Source organism: Chlamydotis macqueenii, chromosome 8 (assembly GCF_036417535.1).
Source record: "Chlamydotis macqueenii isolate bChlMac1 chromosome 8, bChlMac1.mat, whole genome shotgun sequence".
Taxonomy (NCBI): Eukaryota; Metazoa; Chordata; class Aves; order Otidiformes; family Otididae; genus Chlamydotis; species Chlamydotis macqueenii.
The window spans coordinates 37,115,105-37,132,957 of record NC_141563.1 but is presented as its reverse complement, the minus strand read 5'-3'; the positions used below and the strand labels follow the sequence as shown (position 1 = coordinate 37,132,957).

The 17,853-nt window shown below is 51.4% G+C and overlaps 2 protein-coding genes across 2 annotated transcripts in view; one reads left to right on the top strand and one right to left on the bottom strand.

The window, feature by feature from the left end:
• The window catches only part of NEGR1 (neuronal growth regulator 1), a 726,879-nt gene that overhangs the window by 467,070 nt on the left and 241,956 nt on the right, over positions 1-17,853 (top strand). The window lies entirely within an intron of this gene.
• Positions 5,446-17,853, bottom strand: part of LRRC7 (leucine rich repeat containing 7) — a 137,564-nt gene continuing 125,156 nt past the window's right edge. Inside the window, exons 21-25 of the mRNA XM_086753669.1 lie at positions 17,548-17,667; positions 13,794-14,012; positions 12,453-12,545; positions 10,006-10,080; positions 5,446-6,044 (exon numbers count right to left, since the gene is read on the bottom strand). Coding sequence (XP_086609795.1) covers positions 5,937-6,044; positions 10,006-10,080; positions 12,453-12,545; positions 13,794-14,012; positions 17,548-17,667 — 615 coding nt within the window. The 3' untranslated portion in view covers positions 5,446-5,936. The remainder of the gene's footprint in view (positions 6,045-10,005; positions 10,081-12,452; positions 12,546-13,793; positions 14,013-17,547; positions 17,668-17,853) is intronic.

Here is a 17,853-nt window from a genome sequence, read left to right as displayed (position 1 = left end):
CTTCCAGAATATTTGCTGGAATTGTCCAGGAAGAGGGCTGGCAAAAGGCTTTTTCTTTTTTCCTTTTTTTGCTTTCTATAGAGAAACTATTTAAACTCTACAAGTTTAAATACCATCTTTTGAAATTCGCTTTTCCATGCACGCTGACGTCCGCCGCGGCGCGCGGGCGGCCTGGCCTCAGGGTGCCCCTGCGGTGCCGCACACGGGGCCAGCCGCCCCCACCACCAAGGTGTTCCAAACCAAACCAAACCAAACCAAACCAAACCACCAGTTAATTCCTATCCTATCCAAACTACTGGCCTGAAAGTTGTATCATCCCACGGTGTTCCCCTCACTCGGGCAGGAATGACAAGTGAAATAACTCCTCACACCCGACTGCCTGGAAATGAAATGGGACCTTTGTGCGCTTGCTCAAAATTAACTCTTTTGAAGGCAGCAGGCTGGGGAAGAGCGCTGAGGCGGGAGGGGTAGGGAAGCTCAAACTTCAGATAAAACTGTTCTCAGTTGGAAATCCTAAATGTACAACTCCAGCAGCTACAAACACGGCCCACGGGTCACACCTCCACGCGTGGCACCTCCACAGCCCGCGACCAAGGTTTCCCACCCCGGGGCCTGGCCGTGAATTTGGCCGACGTGTGCCAAATCCTGGCTCTGTTTCACAGGGCTCGCCCGGCTGCGGGGCGAGGGCCAGCGCCGCGGTGAAATGCCTGGGCCCTAACCCTCCGGAATAAACCCCCAGCGCCCCGGAACGGACCCTGGGCCGGGGGCGGGCAGCCTGAAAGGTGTGGGTTTTGTTCCACGCTCGCTTTCACCTCCCGGGCACGTACCGCTATCAGATGTACACAGCTGTGTACGCCTGTCCATAAAGCTCTTTTTTGGGTCGCATAAGGTCATGAAATGCTGTATTCCACGCCAGAGGCGTTTAACCAGGGACCGTCTTCACATTCAAAGGGCTCAGCAGCAACTGCAACCCAATCTCCGGAACAAGCCGCACTGCAATTTTCAGTCACCTTTTGGCTCACAGAGAGTGATGCTGCCCTGCCACACAGCGAGATCGCTTTCCTGGACGAGCTGAAAACACGGCTACTGCAGCAGCGTTGCCAAGGGCTCCTCACTCCGCCCGAGGAAGGCCTCATTCCCCGTGAGTCCCTGGACATCGCTGTGCGTGCCGTCCTGCGGACGCACTGCTCGCAGCCTCCGGCGCTCGCCCCTCGCCCGGCGCCCGGCCTTGTCCTGCCCGGCTGCCTGCGGCCCTGCGCCGGCCCTGGCTGGCAGGCCCCGGCCCCGGCCCCGCCTCAGGGGCTCACGTAGCGCCGCGAGACACGGGAGCAGACACGGACACATCAAAAATTATCTTGGAAAACATCAAAACGTGAAGATGTGAAATGACGGCTATCGCACACACCCGGCTGTTAAAGACCAGAGTTTACCAACACCCAAGCCGCTGCGAGCTGTGGGTGGGAAACGGGCGAGTTACTGGCTGGGAGCCCCCCAGGCTCCGGGGCCTGGGCTGAGCTTTGTTCCCAAAATACCAACAGCATTTTGGAAGCAGCTTTTTTTATTCCAATTTTTTTTTTTTATCTCCCCATCTCTTCCTTTTTTCCCCTGAAGAGCTGCCTCGTAACAAGCCTGCAGAAACCACACGAGCTCCTCGCGGTCTGGCTGCTGGGTCTGGGCACGCCGCGTGCTCGGCCCGGCAGTCGGCGACGGGGAGCGCGGGAACGGGAGCTCTGGCGCCGACCGTGAGCTCCTTAAACCTTGTCGCAAAATGAGGAGAAGGGACTCGCATCCCAGGCTTCCGTTTTTAAATGGGCCCTTCCCTGAGGATCGCTGCTCAAGTGTTTATTGCATGGAAAAACCTAAAAAAGTCGAACGGCGTGTGCCCAGCTACGGGACCCTCTGCCGTGGGAGCGCTGGGGGCCCCAGCCCCGCGTCCCCCAGTCCGTGCGAAGCGGCCACTGGCAGCTTCAAAAGACGCCGAGTTTGAGCGACGGCACCGTCCGCACGGGAGAACGGCGCTGCTTCGGGAGCGCTGAACAACAGGGAACCGCCCGCGTTCCGAGAGCGGATCAGAATCCAGTCACACGTGGACGCAAACCCACCCGTGGAACTCACCTCAGGGCAAACCGGCACCCGCCTCAGCACTTGCCAGAGAGTGATATCCAGTGGAAAAATAAAATATCACGATGATGTGCAAACCCGGTGGAGCGGGACTGCGTCTGAGGCTACAGGAGACCTCCCAGGAAGGACAGAAGGTGCCTGCCAGCTCGGAGGACTAGCACGAAAATCCTAAGTAAGTACCCCATTAAAGCCATTTCAATGGCTCAGAACATTAGCGTGAGCGAAACATCGTTCCTGCTGATTGGAATGGTAATAATGCCAAACAGAAAATATTTGGTGTTCTGGGGGCAGTGACGTTCAAGCTTGGCTGCCGTGTGTTTCAGCCCAAACTCCCCCCAGCCCCGCTCCAGAGCAGGTGGGAGTGTGGGCAAAGTCCGGGACTTAAACGTGACACTGCACTTCATGTTGTTGTGATTCCCTTCTCGTTAGGATCAATTAACGACAGCACTCGGCGATCCTGACGATGCCGCTGTGCTTCAGAGCTCACAAACTCCCCAACCTGCCTACGGCTGCGGCTCCCCGCCGCGCTTTCAGAGCCACGCGCATTGCAGGCGTGCGCAGCGCTGCCGCGCGCCTCGCGCCCTGTTGCTGGGCTCGCGGGGGGCGGCGGGCGCGTCGTGCTCTGCACCATGGCGTCGGGCAGCACCACAGCAGGGCGTAGAGCCGCCGTGCTCAGCGCCTGCGCTCTCCTGCCCAAAGCAGGGACGCGAGAAGGAGCCGCGAGCGGGGAGCTGCGCTGAGCAAACGCCCGCGGGGTGCGTAACGACCGAGGCTCTGGGACACACTGCAGCGCCGTGGGGAGCCGTGCTGAGCAAACGCCCGCGGGGTGCGTAACGACCGAGGCTCTGGTACACACTGCAGTGCTGCGGGGAGCCGTGCTGAGCAAACGCCCGTGGGGTGCGTAACGACCGAGGCGCTGGGACACACTGCAGCACCGCGGGGAGCCGTGCTGAGCAAACGCCCGTGGGGTGCGTAACGACCGAGGCTCTGGTACACACTGCAGCACCGCGGGGAGCCGTGCTGAGCAAACGCCCGCGGGGTGCGTAACGACCGAGGCTCTGGTACGCACTGCAGCGCCGCGGGGAGCCGTGCTGAGCAAACGCCCGCGGGGTGCGTAACGACCGAGGCGCTGGGACACACTGCAGCGCCGTGGGGAGCCGTGCTGAGCAAACGCCCGCGGGGTGCGTAACGACCGAGGCTCTGGTACACACTGCAGCACCGCGGGGAGCCGTGCTGAGCAAACGCCCGCGGGGTGCGTAACGACCGAGGCGCTGGGACACACTGCAGCGCCGTGGGGAGCCGTGCTGAGCAAACGCCCGCGGGGTGCGTAACGACCGAGGTGCTGGGACACACTGCAGCGCCGCGGGGAGCCGTGCTGAGCAAACGCCCGCGGGGTGCGTAACGACCGAGGCGCTGGGACACACTGCAGCGCCGTGGGGAGCCGTGCTGAGCAAACGCCCGCGGGGTGCGTAACGACCGAGGCGCTGGGACACACTGCAGTGCTGCGGGCGCCTGCATCCCTTAGAAGAGGGATTTTCTGCATGAAAAGACAAAGGCAGCTCCACAGAGGAATTCAGGTGCGTAAATTTAAGGGACCTAATTCCCATTCAACATAATTAACTGAAAACTACGTAGGTGTCTACAATTTTCTGAACGTGATGTCAAATAAACCCTTATTTCTTTTGATAAGGGCGCTGAGGAGCTAAGAATGGAGATTTTTGCCTCTGAAATGCCATGAACGTTAGAAAAGATTCAGACGGGCTCTGCTGGAGCCTGCGCGATTTGAGGGCACGCTACAAAATCCCATCCACGTGATGGAAATCTGAAAGCTGAAAAAATTCAGCAAACAACAATCCAAACCCGAATCTTGTGAGTTCAGCGAGCTTTCCAGCTTGTGGTATCAAGAAGATCTTAATTTACTGAAAAATAGGAATTATTTAAATTTACATTCCGAATATCATCAAATCATTCACTCACACTCTAAATTTTGGGATGAGCGTGGCTCAGTGGGGCGCCTGGGGCTGTGCTGCCAGGCCGGCGGTACAGAAGCTTTTCCAGAGGGAACTTCCCGCGAAATGCAGCCGTGTCCGCACACCACGCTAACGGAACCCCGTCGGGGAGCCGAGCCCAGGGCCGCAGCTCGGCAGGGACCGGCACGCTGGCCCCCGCGCCACGGCCCGCCCGGACGTGGCTTCTCTACGCTTGCCATACAGTCAAAAAAAAAAAAAAAACCAAAGGAAAAAAAATCCAAACAATTAAAAAGTTGATGCTTCATAATAATGTAAGGAATAATTCCTGCTCTACCTCTTCACTGACTGATGTGTGATTTAATGTTCAGGTGTGGGGTGCTTTCCCCCTCCTGCCCTGTGCGCAGAGGTGGCCCCCATTACACCACCCTCTCCACCCCGAACGGAGCAAGTTCTTTCTGCACGTCCCGGAGCTACCAGGGACAGGTGAAAAATGACCGAGCCAACTCTGGGAAGCCCAAGTTCACTCGGAAACCTCGTCTTGGCCAGCCCCGGGGAAGGGGGGCGGACACACCTCTCCCTCGTGCCGAGAGCCAGGGTGCTCCGCCGTGGAGCCCGTTCCCGCAGCAGCCAGAGGTGAACGCACGGAGAGAAGAAACCAGGGGTGCAAGGGCGAGGGTGCCCTGCTCTGGATGTCCCTCTCTCGCCCCAGCTCCTCTCCGACACCCAGGCCCAAAGCAGCGGGGCGTTTCGGCGACGCCGGGGACACGCCGGCATCAGGAGAGGCGCCAGCACCGGCCGCAGCCCCGGCGCACAGCTGCTCCCAGTCTCGCCCGGCGCCACGCGCTGCTCCCCGGCCAGGCACCACATCTCCCATTAACTCCACTCCCGCTTTTCCCGAGGCCGTTACCCCAGTAAAGGACTCTGTCAAGGTTAAAGCCTCCCTGGCAGAGACTGTGCAGGGGCCAGCGCGGCCTGGAGCAGCGTGACAACACGGAGCAGCGTTACGCTGGGGAACGGGGGATATAAGTCAAGGGGCTCCGATTCCAAACGGAAAAGCCAAACAACAAAATCAGCAGCGACAGAAGAAGTTTCACTGCCAGCCATCACAAGCTGCTCCCACCTGGCCGAACTGACTGCTCGCCCACCGCGCGTGCTCGCGTGGGACCAGCGAAAGGCGCCGAGCGGGGCAGCTAGCCGGTCCTCCTGCAGGTGCTGCCCCGGGTCCCGAGGTGACTTACGGAGTATCTCACCCTGTATAGCGACATTTTCACTGATTAATACGGAGCCAGCTATACACACTGCATATGTACAGGTATTTTCATAAGGCATAGAATATCTTTGCATTGAAAATAAATGAACATTATTAAATTTAATTTAATATATACTTTCTTTGAGGTGTTTATGAAAATATTTTTTCTCTATATTTTTGTACGTGACATGATAGAAATATTTCATGGGAAGTACAGGTTAATATATTTTATCTTTATAAAGGCATATACAACTTTGAGGCAGTGTTTCTGATGGACAGCAGAATTCCGAAAGAATTTGTATGTGCTTCTGTGTTTTGAAATCATATGAAATCGACTTTAAGAAGTAACTCGGTTAAAAAAACGCACCAATGCACAGCCGGAGGCTGACAATTAAAACTAATACATAGCCACATGAACAATATATTTATAGAGTTAATATATTTTTTTCAGGATGATCGGTACTAACATAGAGTATTATACATTTGGCACTACTGTTTGCCATTGGTCCAGCAATTGGCAAAAATTTGTTTCCTATGTATAAATCTGTTTGAACATTAGATCTGGCTAGACGTATTTACTATTTATAAAAAAATATTTAGACAGTAAGCTCACGTTGAATAACTAGGTCTACTGTATTCTGGAAACTCTTCAGTAGTAGTACGGCTTTCTCGTGTTCCATATGTACAAAGCTGTGGCCGTTTGCCTGTAACACAAAAACAAGAAGAGGGGAAATCACTCACAGCATCATAGACTCTTTAAGGCTGGAAGAGACCTCCAAGACCATCAAGTCCAACCATCAAACGAGATTCTACTTAGCGTCTTCCTTACGGGGGAGCAAAGGGACATACGAAAAGGAAAAGCAAAGCCAGGTGACCTCCGGAAGTCCTTCCCAACTTAAATTACTCTGTGACTCGGAGATATTCTGTGTATTTTCTGAAGACACAAGAACTCTGGGATGTAAGGGTTTCAAACGCGGTGATGCCCAAGTTAATGCAGTTAATGGAGGCTCCGGCTCGGATCAGATGCATCCCTGGAACCATTCCAGGCCAGGTTGGCCGGGGCTGTGAGCAACCTGACCCGGTTGGAGATGTCCCTGCTCCTGGCAGGGGGTTGGACTGGGTGGGCTTTAGTGGTCCCTTCAACCCAAACCACTCTGGGATTCTATACTGCATGTACAAAACCAGAAAAATTTACTGAATAAACTGTTTGGCTTTAGCGCTAATTAAATCTCTCTATAACTTGTCTGTTACAACGCCATTTAAAATAGTCCAATTCTAGATGCAATTACCAGCAGTCTCCTGAGCGCGATCCGTAAGTCAAAGTAGAAGATCCGCCACCCCGCAGAGCAAGGCCAGCCCGTGAAGGTGACCAGGTACCGACCGAAGGCAGAGCTTGCCGCAAAGCTCCCCGTTCCTCCCCAGAGACCCCAGCACAAGCAGCCAGGGCCCTTTACCCGTTTCACCCATCGCTAAAGGTTGCAGCGAGAGCGCGACCGGGGCGGTGCGGGTGAACGCAGGGCGCGGCGCGACGCGGTGGTGACGGGCGCTGCTGGGGCTGAGGAGGACACGCAGAGACGGGTGACAGGGCGGCCTGGCGCAGAATCTGGCCTGTGCAGCTCAGAGCACCTCTATCCACGCACTGCGCTTTCACAAAACCTATATAAATACATTAACTAACGTTCCAAAGCAGGTCAGTGAGGCCTTCGTGCTAAACCACCGCTGCTGTGCAGTCACACCCCAGACAGTTGCCCGCACGCAGACCGCTGTGCGCGGGTATCGCCTTGGCCACAACAAAACCACGCCACGGACAGAGCCACGGAACAGTTTGGGTCGGAAGGGCCCTTTACACGGCAGACAGACCTCAGGCGTCACCTCAGGCGAAATTAAAAGCAGCGCTGCGCACGCATCTCCGCGGGAAGGGGAAGCCCAGGAGCGCCGTGCTCCTCTCTTGGAGGTTTTTGCTCGGAGGTACCGGCTTCTGCGAGCTCACGCGCTGGCAACTGCACAGGAACGGCAACGGGCAGGCACAGAGCAGGGAGAGCAGGCAGCATCCGAGCAACGGCGTAAAGCGGCTCGCTTGTATTAACCCAATAAAACAGAACTGCTCTGAGAAAGGGGAACAGTCCAGGCAGGAAGAGTTTCAAAGACCACTTACATGCCAAAATGAGGGGCATTCAGTTTGGGGTCAGCTCAGACTCTGACACAGCTCAGAGGGAAACTGCAGACGTTTCGGTTTACTCACAGAGCCACGAGGCTCAGATTTCTCAGTGCGACGGCAGCCTTTAACAGGCGGTGGCAGAACCGCGCGCCACGGCCGACAGACTCAGCAGCCCTACAGCCACGCTCCTCCTTAAGGTCACCCACTGAAACTGATGCTGATTTCTGTCGCCCACTGAAACTGATGCTGATTTTATCGCAGAAAAACCATTCCTACTTAGCAAATAAATAAATTATGAGCTTATGACACAGACAGGAAAGACACAGAAGTTCTGCTCCCCCCAGGATCCCAGCGGGGCCGGGGCCTTCTGGACCTGTGAGGAGCAGAATCTGTTCACTGCAGAACACACGCGCACTCTTCTATCAAAAACAGGCAACGGGCAAAACCGTGTTCAAAAGGGACAATTTCCCAGTGAGCTGGGTAAATCCACCCAGGGAACGTCAAGCCTTCCCTCCCTCTTTTACCAGAGCTGCTCGGGGAGACACACAAATGCACGAGAGAAACATCGCTGCTTCTCCCGAGAACACCGTGCTGAGCAAACTCTCCCGTGTAAGCGTTTAGAAACCTTCCCCTCGGGGCCTTGGTCTGGTAAGATCTTCCTGCGTGTCACCGTGAGCACGCCGAGCTCGCTGCGCGGGAGCACAGAGGGTGCGCCGACACGGAGGGGCTGCAGTAGCGGGGCCGCCGGCGTCACCCGACGTGACAACGTGTAAATACGTACTGGTGCCGGCCAGGAACACCGGGGGAAAGGGTCAGACGGATGTGAGGGAGGGTGAGTCTGCAGCGCTGGAGATGCAGGGGCTGTTGAAAGCAGAGGACAGTGTGAGGACAGAGGGGGCTACGGCTGAGGGCCACAGGAAGGGGGCTCCTCCCTCGGAGTCCCAGCAGAAACCGGTGGCACAGCCAGCAGTGCGGAGAGAGACAGATGCCAAAGGAGAGAGGGACGGGCGGAGAGGAGCTTTCAGCTAAAGGCACTGCTTGTATTTGAGAAGTAAAATGGCCTTCATCATAGCGACGGTTTTTCCTGTTAATCCCTGCACAAGATTAATTACCACCCTTTTACTTGCCACCATACAAACCAACACCTGGCAACAGGTATTCTGCATGGGTGGAAGTAACCGCAAATAAAAGGAGCGTGTTCTGGCCACAGAATTTGAAATGACGTACGGACAGCGACAAACGAGAAACGGCTGAGCCTGACCCACAGTGCTACGAGAGCGGCTGAGAGGGAGTCACACGAACTTCACCAACATCAGTGATGAGTAAATCGGGAGAGTGAAATTGGCTACCTAAAAAACCGCAGCAGTACCTTCAAGGTGATTACAGAAGCTCACATAAACGCTCCTGTTTTAGGAACACACACTGAAACACGGGGAGTCCCAGCGCCCGACGGCCCGTGTCCATCACATAAAACAGCTGTAAGATAAACGTGGGTCAGAAGCGCACGTCTCGACGAAGACGTGCCAGGTACACACGCGTAACAGACCTGTCCCCGCGCGGACACCACAGCCCTCGCACGACTCCGTGAAGGCTTCTCCCACGCGAACGCCCACTGCTTGCCACCTGCTCACCTGATTCTGCTGTTACTTTTTAACGTATTTGACTCTTAGCTATTTCTGTTTCTGTTACTGAGCTCAGTTCTCAGTACAGCACCTTGATTATTCTAACTGATTTTGTACTTCATTTAACTTGCCTGTTTTCTTTATTTCACTAGGTTTTGAGTAATTAAACGTGAGTTGCCTGCGGTAGACTTTAGAGCTGGTAATGACTGCAGTGGTGTGCTGGGCAGGGAGGGGGCAGAGGGGCTACGGAAGCCGTTTGAAACACCCTTGGCTTGCAGACTTCCTTCAGAGAAGCGATTAAAACACAGTTAACCTCCAACCCGCGACCAGTCTGAATGGCTCTAAAAGCTGTCATGAGCCTTTCATAGAATCACAGAATCTTTAAGTTTGGAAAGGACCTCCAAGATCATCCAGTCCAACCATCAACCCACCACCACCATGCCCACTAAACCGTGTCCCAAAGCGCCACACGTCTACACGTTCTTTGAACACAAACAACTTTCAGACAACTGTAATGACGCTCTTACTTTTGCCAAAGGCAACACTATTTGCTGTAACACATTTTCCAGGCTTAACAAAACCAAAACTGCCTTGCAGGCCAGGGTAGAAAACCCTTTTCTACGTGGACAGCTGCTATTTTCTGTGAATGAGGAATTTTTGGAAGGTATGTTCAGGAATAGCGTGTCTTTCTATTTTAAAAGTTCACTGGATAAATAAAATATTTGCTACAGAAACAAAAAAGAAAACAAAAAACTGAGATTTCTCTGCAAATCGATACTAAAGTACCCCAGTAACAGAACCAGCAGCTTCCACTGAACACAGTCTCACTGCCCTCGCAAGACACAACGCGTGAGTTCGGGCACAAAGCAGTCAAACCCCCCGTACCTGGAGGATCTTATCGCCAGGCTGGAGCAGGCTGGACGCGGGTCCGTCAGGCTGAACCCTAGTAACAAAGATACCCTATAAGTCAGAAGTAACAGAGGTTAGGATGCTATCACCAAGAACTAGTTCCCAAAATACAGGTATCTCCCTAACTGGGGGCTTCGCATACTCTGGCAGTGCTCTAATCACTAAAATATCTTAATGTTTGCAATCAAACAGCAGCAGGGGTTTGTAGCAGCTCCCCATGACCCAGTTATCGCCCGACACAAATATCATTGCGACTCGTTTCAAATTAAGATTCCACGTCACAAAACAACGTCCAGTTGGAACAGGGCAAGAGTAGCAGGGTTACCACGGGGATAATTAAAGTGGAGTAAGCATTAATTTAGTAGAATAACGCATAACAAAATCTAATACAGTAATCTTTGTTTACCTCCTTTGGGGAAAATGTCTAAAACATTTCTAAGAAGCAGTCTGGATACTCAGCCCTTGCGACATTCACTGCAACAGTGCGTAGGGCTGTCACTGAATCCAGCGTCCGAGGAGGGAATGACTTTGAAAGGGGGGAAATTATTAAGTAATACTATGTATTTATTATTAAGTAATATCATTTTATTATTAAGTAATAAAGGATATTTTTAGACCGGTTTCCAGAATTTCAGTCAGATGTGTTTACAAAGCCCCAAATCAGAGACAGAGTTCCTAGACGATGAACGCAGGTGAAATACTTCCCGCACAGCTCGCCCTGCACCCGCAGCCTCGCTCCCTGCTCTGCGTACAGAGCGCGGGCTGCGTACCCTCACCCGCGGGCCATGGGCCTGCCAGCTGAGCCTGCGGGGGGCTGCCCGCGCGGAGGAGCGCGCTGCCGTCCCCGCCGACCTCCTCTGACGGGCAGAACGGGGCCTGGACTCAGAGCCGTCGCAAAGCACTGGTACGTGTGAGGAGAGGCACCACCACCCTCTTACGGCTTCCGAGATACTTAAAGCAGGATAAATCTGATTCAATGGTGTGAGAAGGAACGTTTCAGAGTGACACCATGTAAAAAAACCTTCGAACTATTAGTTCCTTCAATAGAATGAGCCTATCATTCCCTTAGTACACAATTTTGCATTTCTATTCTTGGTAAAATTGCCAATTTACAGCTATTGGGACTGTCTGACTGGGGCAGACACATCCACAGCGGGACAGAGACTCCTCTTCAATAATTTCAGGCCAGTGACACAGGGGAAGTACAGCTTAATTCTAACATCATATGTGGAACTGTGGGAAAAATCCCCAGGATGTTATAAAGTACAATTCCAGCGCGCAGTCGCAAAGGAGGACACCGAAAATGAGTGTGTTTTCAGCAGCAGTCACCAAAACGCCTGATGGTTACGTACATTAAATGCAACTGCTCTTGAAATTCAAACCAGGGATTAGCAATCAGAAAACGGAAAGGAATTAAATTGGTGTTAGACTGGTATTTCCAAGTGTACTTCACATTTCCAATTAGCTTTCTCTTGTAATTCAGAGTGGTGGGGAAATTATTTTTTTAATTTGCACGCAGATCTCAAATTTTGAGAAGAGACGAGGAGACAGTTTGAATTTCATCATTTGCCAAACGTCCTCAGTGTTGGTGGAAGCTATGACTGCCTCGTAGAACTGCAGGCAGTATTACCAGAGAATATAAACCACCAGAATGTTTAACTGTGAGCTACCGACAGTATTTTGTTTTCCAGCCAGCTCCAGTCGGTTCCAGCGCACAGAGCAGACCGATTCACAGGTCCAGGAGTCCGTTTCCTAATCCGAAAGCCCTGAGCAGCTGATCATCACCAGATGTTGCATTTTTACTGGGATTCCTTTTACTGTAAAGGGATTTATCGGCCTCCCAGACGTGTCCTTCCCAGAACGAGCACTGAGCCTCCTGACCATCGCGCACCACAACGGTGCGATTTTTAATTAACGCTACAGAACCGAATGGTGTTTGTAAGGCACCAGTGATCTCCAGACCGGTTTGCAGGCCAGGCTGATTTTATTTGAGAGAGCTGCTACGAACCCCATCACTTCAGCTACCTTGTGACGCTATTACTGGGTCAGTACTCTCTAACGACTTGAGTGAACGTTTAATCAGGCTCTATATCACTCTTAAAAGGAAAAAGTGAGAGAGACTGTTCTCCAGAAAACAATCTGAAAAATTATCTCATACATGGAATATAAGGCAGACAATCGTACATGGACTGTAAGTAATTTCTGTTTCGATTCTCTTGTCTTCATTAAGCAGGAAAAAAAAAAGCAAACAACACTTCCCTAACAAAAATAAATAAATAAATAAACACATAAATAAATAAATAAATAAATAGATCCTTAAACTATCACAACAGAAGTGCATATAAATGTTACTCACGTTATCTACATCTCCACTACATGGCACTCTAAAATAAGGCTCTTTTAGAGAGAAATCCGTAACTTACCTTATCAGAAGGTTTGAATGGATTTCCTTGTCCACTGATTCCACCACTGATGCTAAAACCAAGGCCAGGATTCTTCTCTATCCTCACACAAAACTAGGTTAAAAAGATACGGCAAGATAAGGCAGTGCCAACGTTAAAGCCGATCTAAACGACGACATCTCCTTCATTTATATCCCATTTCACCACTAATGAGACGAGCTCACCCTCTCTAAAGTTCTATTGTGCAATATAGCAAAAGTCAGCAGAATATCGTTATAAATCGAAAGTACTGTTGTGATTTTAGCATGCTGCAATGATACCATAATATTCTCAGCACTGCATGATTTCTTGCATATATTTTAAAATTTTATTTTCAGGAAGAAAAAAAAAACTCTTTAGCCTTGTGAAAGAGCAGTCCACACTAGCCAAATTTTTCACTTAAGCATTGGCATAAACCTGTCAGTGAGGCTTCGCTTTGTACCCTTTTATTTTTCCAGAAGCCGTCACAGGCAGCATCCCCGAGTGCTACGCCTGGGACCAACCCAGGGAAGAAGCGCGCGGAAGCTCGGAGATCTTCAGGCCAGCGTCAGCGTCAGGGCCGCGGCCCCAGCAGCCTGCGCCGAGCACCAACCGCTTCTAATGTGCCTCGCTCCAGGAAACAGTGCTGAGCCTCATCTTTCAGTCAGGACGACTGTAAATGGCATCAGGTAACGGAATATAAAATAAAAATGACTTCAGTGTAGCTTAATGACCGCCCATGGAGCCAGCCCAAGCACGTACGGTGGGCCAGGCAAGCAATTGCTTCCGAATCCCAACGCTACACTCAGGGATGTAACGCGGGCAGCTCCTTGCGTGGATCATTCAACACTCCACACGAGAAAGGTTTACCAATGCTTCCGAGCCTTATTCTGTGATTCAGGCGCCTCAGACAGCTTCGGCAACCATCAATGGGGACAGGACCTACTAATGAGGAAACCCATCAGCACCCATTCTGTCAGACTGGGAGCACTGGAGCTACAGCTGGCCTTTCGCAGGGCTGAACTGGAGCAGCCAATTCAAATCTGAGAAGATCAGCACCTTGCCAAATACGCTGCACCGTCAGCACTCAGCTAGCTTCCCGGGGAATGGGCAGAAATCGCCAATTCATTTGGCGTCACCCGGTGACGGCAGCTCTGTTCAGAAGTTCGATGCCAAATTGCATCACATCAAAGAAAAAATGCTACCGGTCCACAGTTCTGGGGACGGGCACGGATCTGCTTGCCTGCCGCCAGCTCAGCAAACCTCCCCCAGGCTCCCTTTTCTGCAGGGCAGAACACCAGGAAGCCTCTGTCCAAGTGTTGATTCACGGACCCGCTTTCTCACCTGCTCCTGATAGGCATCCGTACTCCTCTGCCCCTTGGTTTGGATCAAGCACCGCCCCGTCTGCGGCGCACGGGAGCTCTGCGAAGAGGGAATCTGGATAGGCAGCGGCGGCTGGAACTGCTGAATGGTGACCTTGTTCATGTTCCCTTCGTACTGCTGCTCGCGGCTCCGGTGCTGCAGGCTCTGCGATCCCATTAAAGTCTGGATGTGGCTACCTGCCTGTGGGTAACGCAACCCGTTAGGCCAGACATTCAGGAAGCTGCAAAGAAGCAATTATTACAACTTACAGGGTCGAGTAAAAGCAAACCTCTTCAATCATATCAGAGATTTGCCTTCTGACCACCGCTGGGAAAAACTCCGATCAAAAGCAGCGAGGATACACCCAGCGCATTTGGCGGCCCCAGGAGGTTTACGGGAAATTAGCCATACGGTTTATAAACAGGAAATATTTTTTTCCTCCCGTCACGATATATGCTTCTGGTTCGGACATTTTGTGAACTGCAAACATACAATAAATTGAAGCAGGGTGAATTATTGATCACAGCACGCTGTGGAGATACTGGAATGCTGGTTGTTTGCGTTTTATTTGAGGATAGCTTACAACACAAATACGGATGTTGGCCAGCACTCCGCACGCTGTACAGAAAGCATAATCAGCTAAATCCCGAGCCTTGTCCTAGGAACAGATGGGGCTTTTACAATCAAATGATCACACTTCTGTCACAATATCTACTGCTCTGAAGCTCTAACCCTTTGTGAACAGAAGTGAAATACTACACTGACTTTGACTTGGCCTTTTGGTATTTTCACAAAAAAATGGATGACCGCTCCCATTCTTCTGTGCCCTCCGTCCCCATCGCCGTTCACGTCTGCAGCTGTGACCTGACAGGTGAGGTTTGCTCTCCGTATTCTGTTCTTGACATGGCAAAGTTGCGTACTTGCTTCCTCTCCAATACACAGTCTCTATCTGTTACATAAATATTTGAGGCAAATCTTTGCAAAAGAAATTCAGCTGAGACAATTTCATAATTTTCACATTTACAGGATTCAGATGTTGTTGCAACTCAGCCATACGGGAAGAAGCAAAATTCACGCTCCGTTGTTCGATCAAACGTTATTACCCCACGACATACCACGCCATTGCTAGCGAGAGTTTTCAGCACCCATCAAGCAGTGCTATTATTTGCAAGAGAGCATTACGACCGTGTGTCTCAGCACCTGCAAGTCCCTATGGCCAACACATCTACTTAAACGACGATCCACACTAAGTCTACACCAGACAACGACACAATCACGTCTGGCCGTGAAGGTCTGATCCTCAGCACTACTGAACCTTTGTGATCCTGGTGGAGGAGTCACCAACTGTGAGACTGTATCTCAGAGATTAAATTTAATATAGCGAAAGATCAAAGCATTTCTTAGCCACCTGTCAATCATCTGGCCTTGGAAGTCAGAGCAGCCAGGGCACTAGAGTTAATTGCTTGTTGCCACAGCAGAACTACATCTTATGGATTTCCAAGGTTTCTCTGCAGAACGCATCACCAACACTGGAGCTACTCGTGCTACACTGCACACAGAATCCCAGCAAGACACGCAGCGACTGCTGGCAAAACCCATATGCTCTGTCTTATTTGTTTTCTGACGACATTTGAAGGAAGGGACTAGGTTGAATATGCATCTGACAGCTCTTCATTTCAGCAGAAGAAGGACATTCTCGAAGTGAGCAATGACACAGACACCTCTTGCTCTCCACGTGTCTACACACGTACTCCATCAGCCCGCGCGCACAGTCCATCCCTCCGCAGCACAGCTCTGCCCCTCGGAAGAACAAGTCCCAGCTCCTCTTCCCGCGATTTCCCAGTTACAGCCCTACCACGCAGTGACCCTGCAGCAGCCGTGCACACCGGCACTGTTGTGTTCGTGGAAAAACCAAACATACACCGCAGTTTATCTTTACATCTCTTAGCTGTTTGTTCCGCTGAACTTTACTTGATAGAAGACTTTCTGAGTCTGACTTCAAATAATTTTAATTAATATTTTAATCCCCAGATGCTGGGAAACCAAGACATTCTAGGTCACTTTCCACGGAGAAGAAATTAGCATTGTTGTAACAGCGCATTGCAAACCACCTCCTGGGGATGGTGGGTAAACAATTCTCAGAATTCATTTTCTCACTGCTGTTAATAGACTTTGAAGAGATCATATCGCTGCCTCCACTGCATTCACACCGCAGCCTTGCTGGAGGTGGATAAGCTGCCTTTCTTGCAAACAGGAATTATTTATTCAGCAGAAAAAAAATCTCTATTATGCAGACTGCTTCCCCAATTTCATTGGTATTCTTCACTTTATTTAACATCCACCACAAAACTTAATTATGTTCAGCTCAGTGTCCAATATTTACAGTATAATTAAAGCGGCTGACAGCGGATGTAACAATGGATCGCTCCACCGAGTTAAGCAGATTTCGGTACGGTTACGCAACATTTCCACTTACCGCATCTGAGCAGCGAGATACTGAAATATTCAGAACAAAACAGAATCTGCACTTTCTTATTATAGTAACACTGATGATGCACAAATGCAAGACACAGACTGTATCAGATTGTGTGAATGGATAAACGCAGGTTTTATCCCGACGTGCCAGTGAAGATAAGCTGTATCTCCTCTTCAATGTCTTATCGCAGCTTCTTGCATCCCAGAGGATGAAGCAGCCCTTTCAGCAACTTGGCTGCCAGAGCCGCCGCCGCGAAACAACGTCAGGGTGCCCTCCTCCTCCCCGTCCTGTCTGGGGACGGAGTCTCTGGGCCATGCTAGCTGCCATGGCTTTCTTCTCCCATTTTCAAGCAACTCTCTTGTACACGTGCCTCCTGTCGCTACTTTGGTAGCTACAAGGGCTACTGCCTCTGAAACTGTCTCGGATAAAAAGATCTGAAGTCATCAGGGACGGATTTGCCTCGTCAGTGCTGAGTTACCTACACCGCAGAAGTTATCAGTGTGCATGTTGTGACTTTCACGGCAGTGTCATTCACTCATCCACCTTCACCCCAGGAACGAGCAGGACCGCTCTCCACAGCGATAACACTCAATGCGATCATCACTGCTCACACGGGTGGCTCCACTGCCTCAAGCTGGCTGCAAAGACAGTTTGGTTTGTCAAGATCCCCCCCTCTCCAGCTGTACGATTAGAGTATTGAGGAACGGCGGTGTCTGTCGATGAGCAGAGCCAAGCTGGGGCTGGGAGAGAGCAGCCGGTGTTTTCACAGAAACAGATCCAAGCACTGGAATTTAATATCCATCACGACAAGGTACTACAAATCAGACCCCTTTCTAGTGAGCTTATCAGCAAATGCCAGGTGCCTTCGATGTCTGCGCCAAAATGCCCATGACTGCCCAGACACCAGGCTGGCCTGCATCTCAACACATCTGATTTCTGTCATGAACCAAAGAATGTAATTGAAACAGAAAATTGGAGTGAAGACTTTTCAGGACACGAGGGAGCTGAGGGCTGGCTGATACATGCAGGAATACATCTGCCAAGTCCGTGTCACACCCTACAGATGTACCCACCAGCTTCTCCATAAATACGTACAAAAATGGGCAGCAGCCACGAAAACACTGTTCTTAATTCACAATGATTATTGCTTAAACTTGGAAACAAAACCACGCGTTTCTCAAACCTGTCCTCACCAACCAGTGATTCGCTGGGAAAAGACAACGGCGGCAGCGACGTCGGCAGCCTTGCGGGCGCTCTTACCTTCTTCGTGACGGTGTCCGGCGGCACGTCCCGCCGGCCCAGCGGGTAGGGGTTCCACTGGCCGCCCACAGACATCTCCTCCTGCCCGTTGTCCAGGACGCTGCTCTGCTGCGACGGGGTCTGTTGCGGAAACGGTAGGGCAGCCTTTAGTCACTGTCACACCACGACAGAAAAGTCTCTCTTCAAATTCATTCAGTCATCAACCCAGTTAAACTGTAACCCACTACTGCTAACATGGAAATCCTTTTAAATTTCTATGATATCACACTGCTGTGGGACTCTCTGCAAGCAGGAGACCTTGAAAGG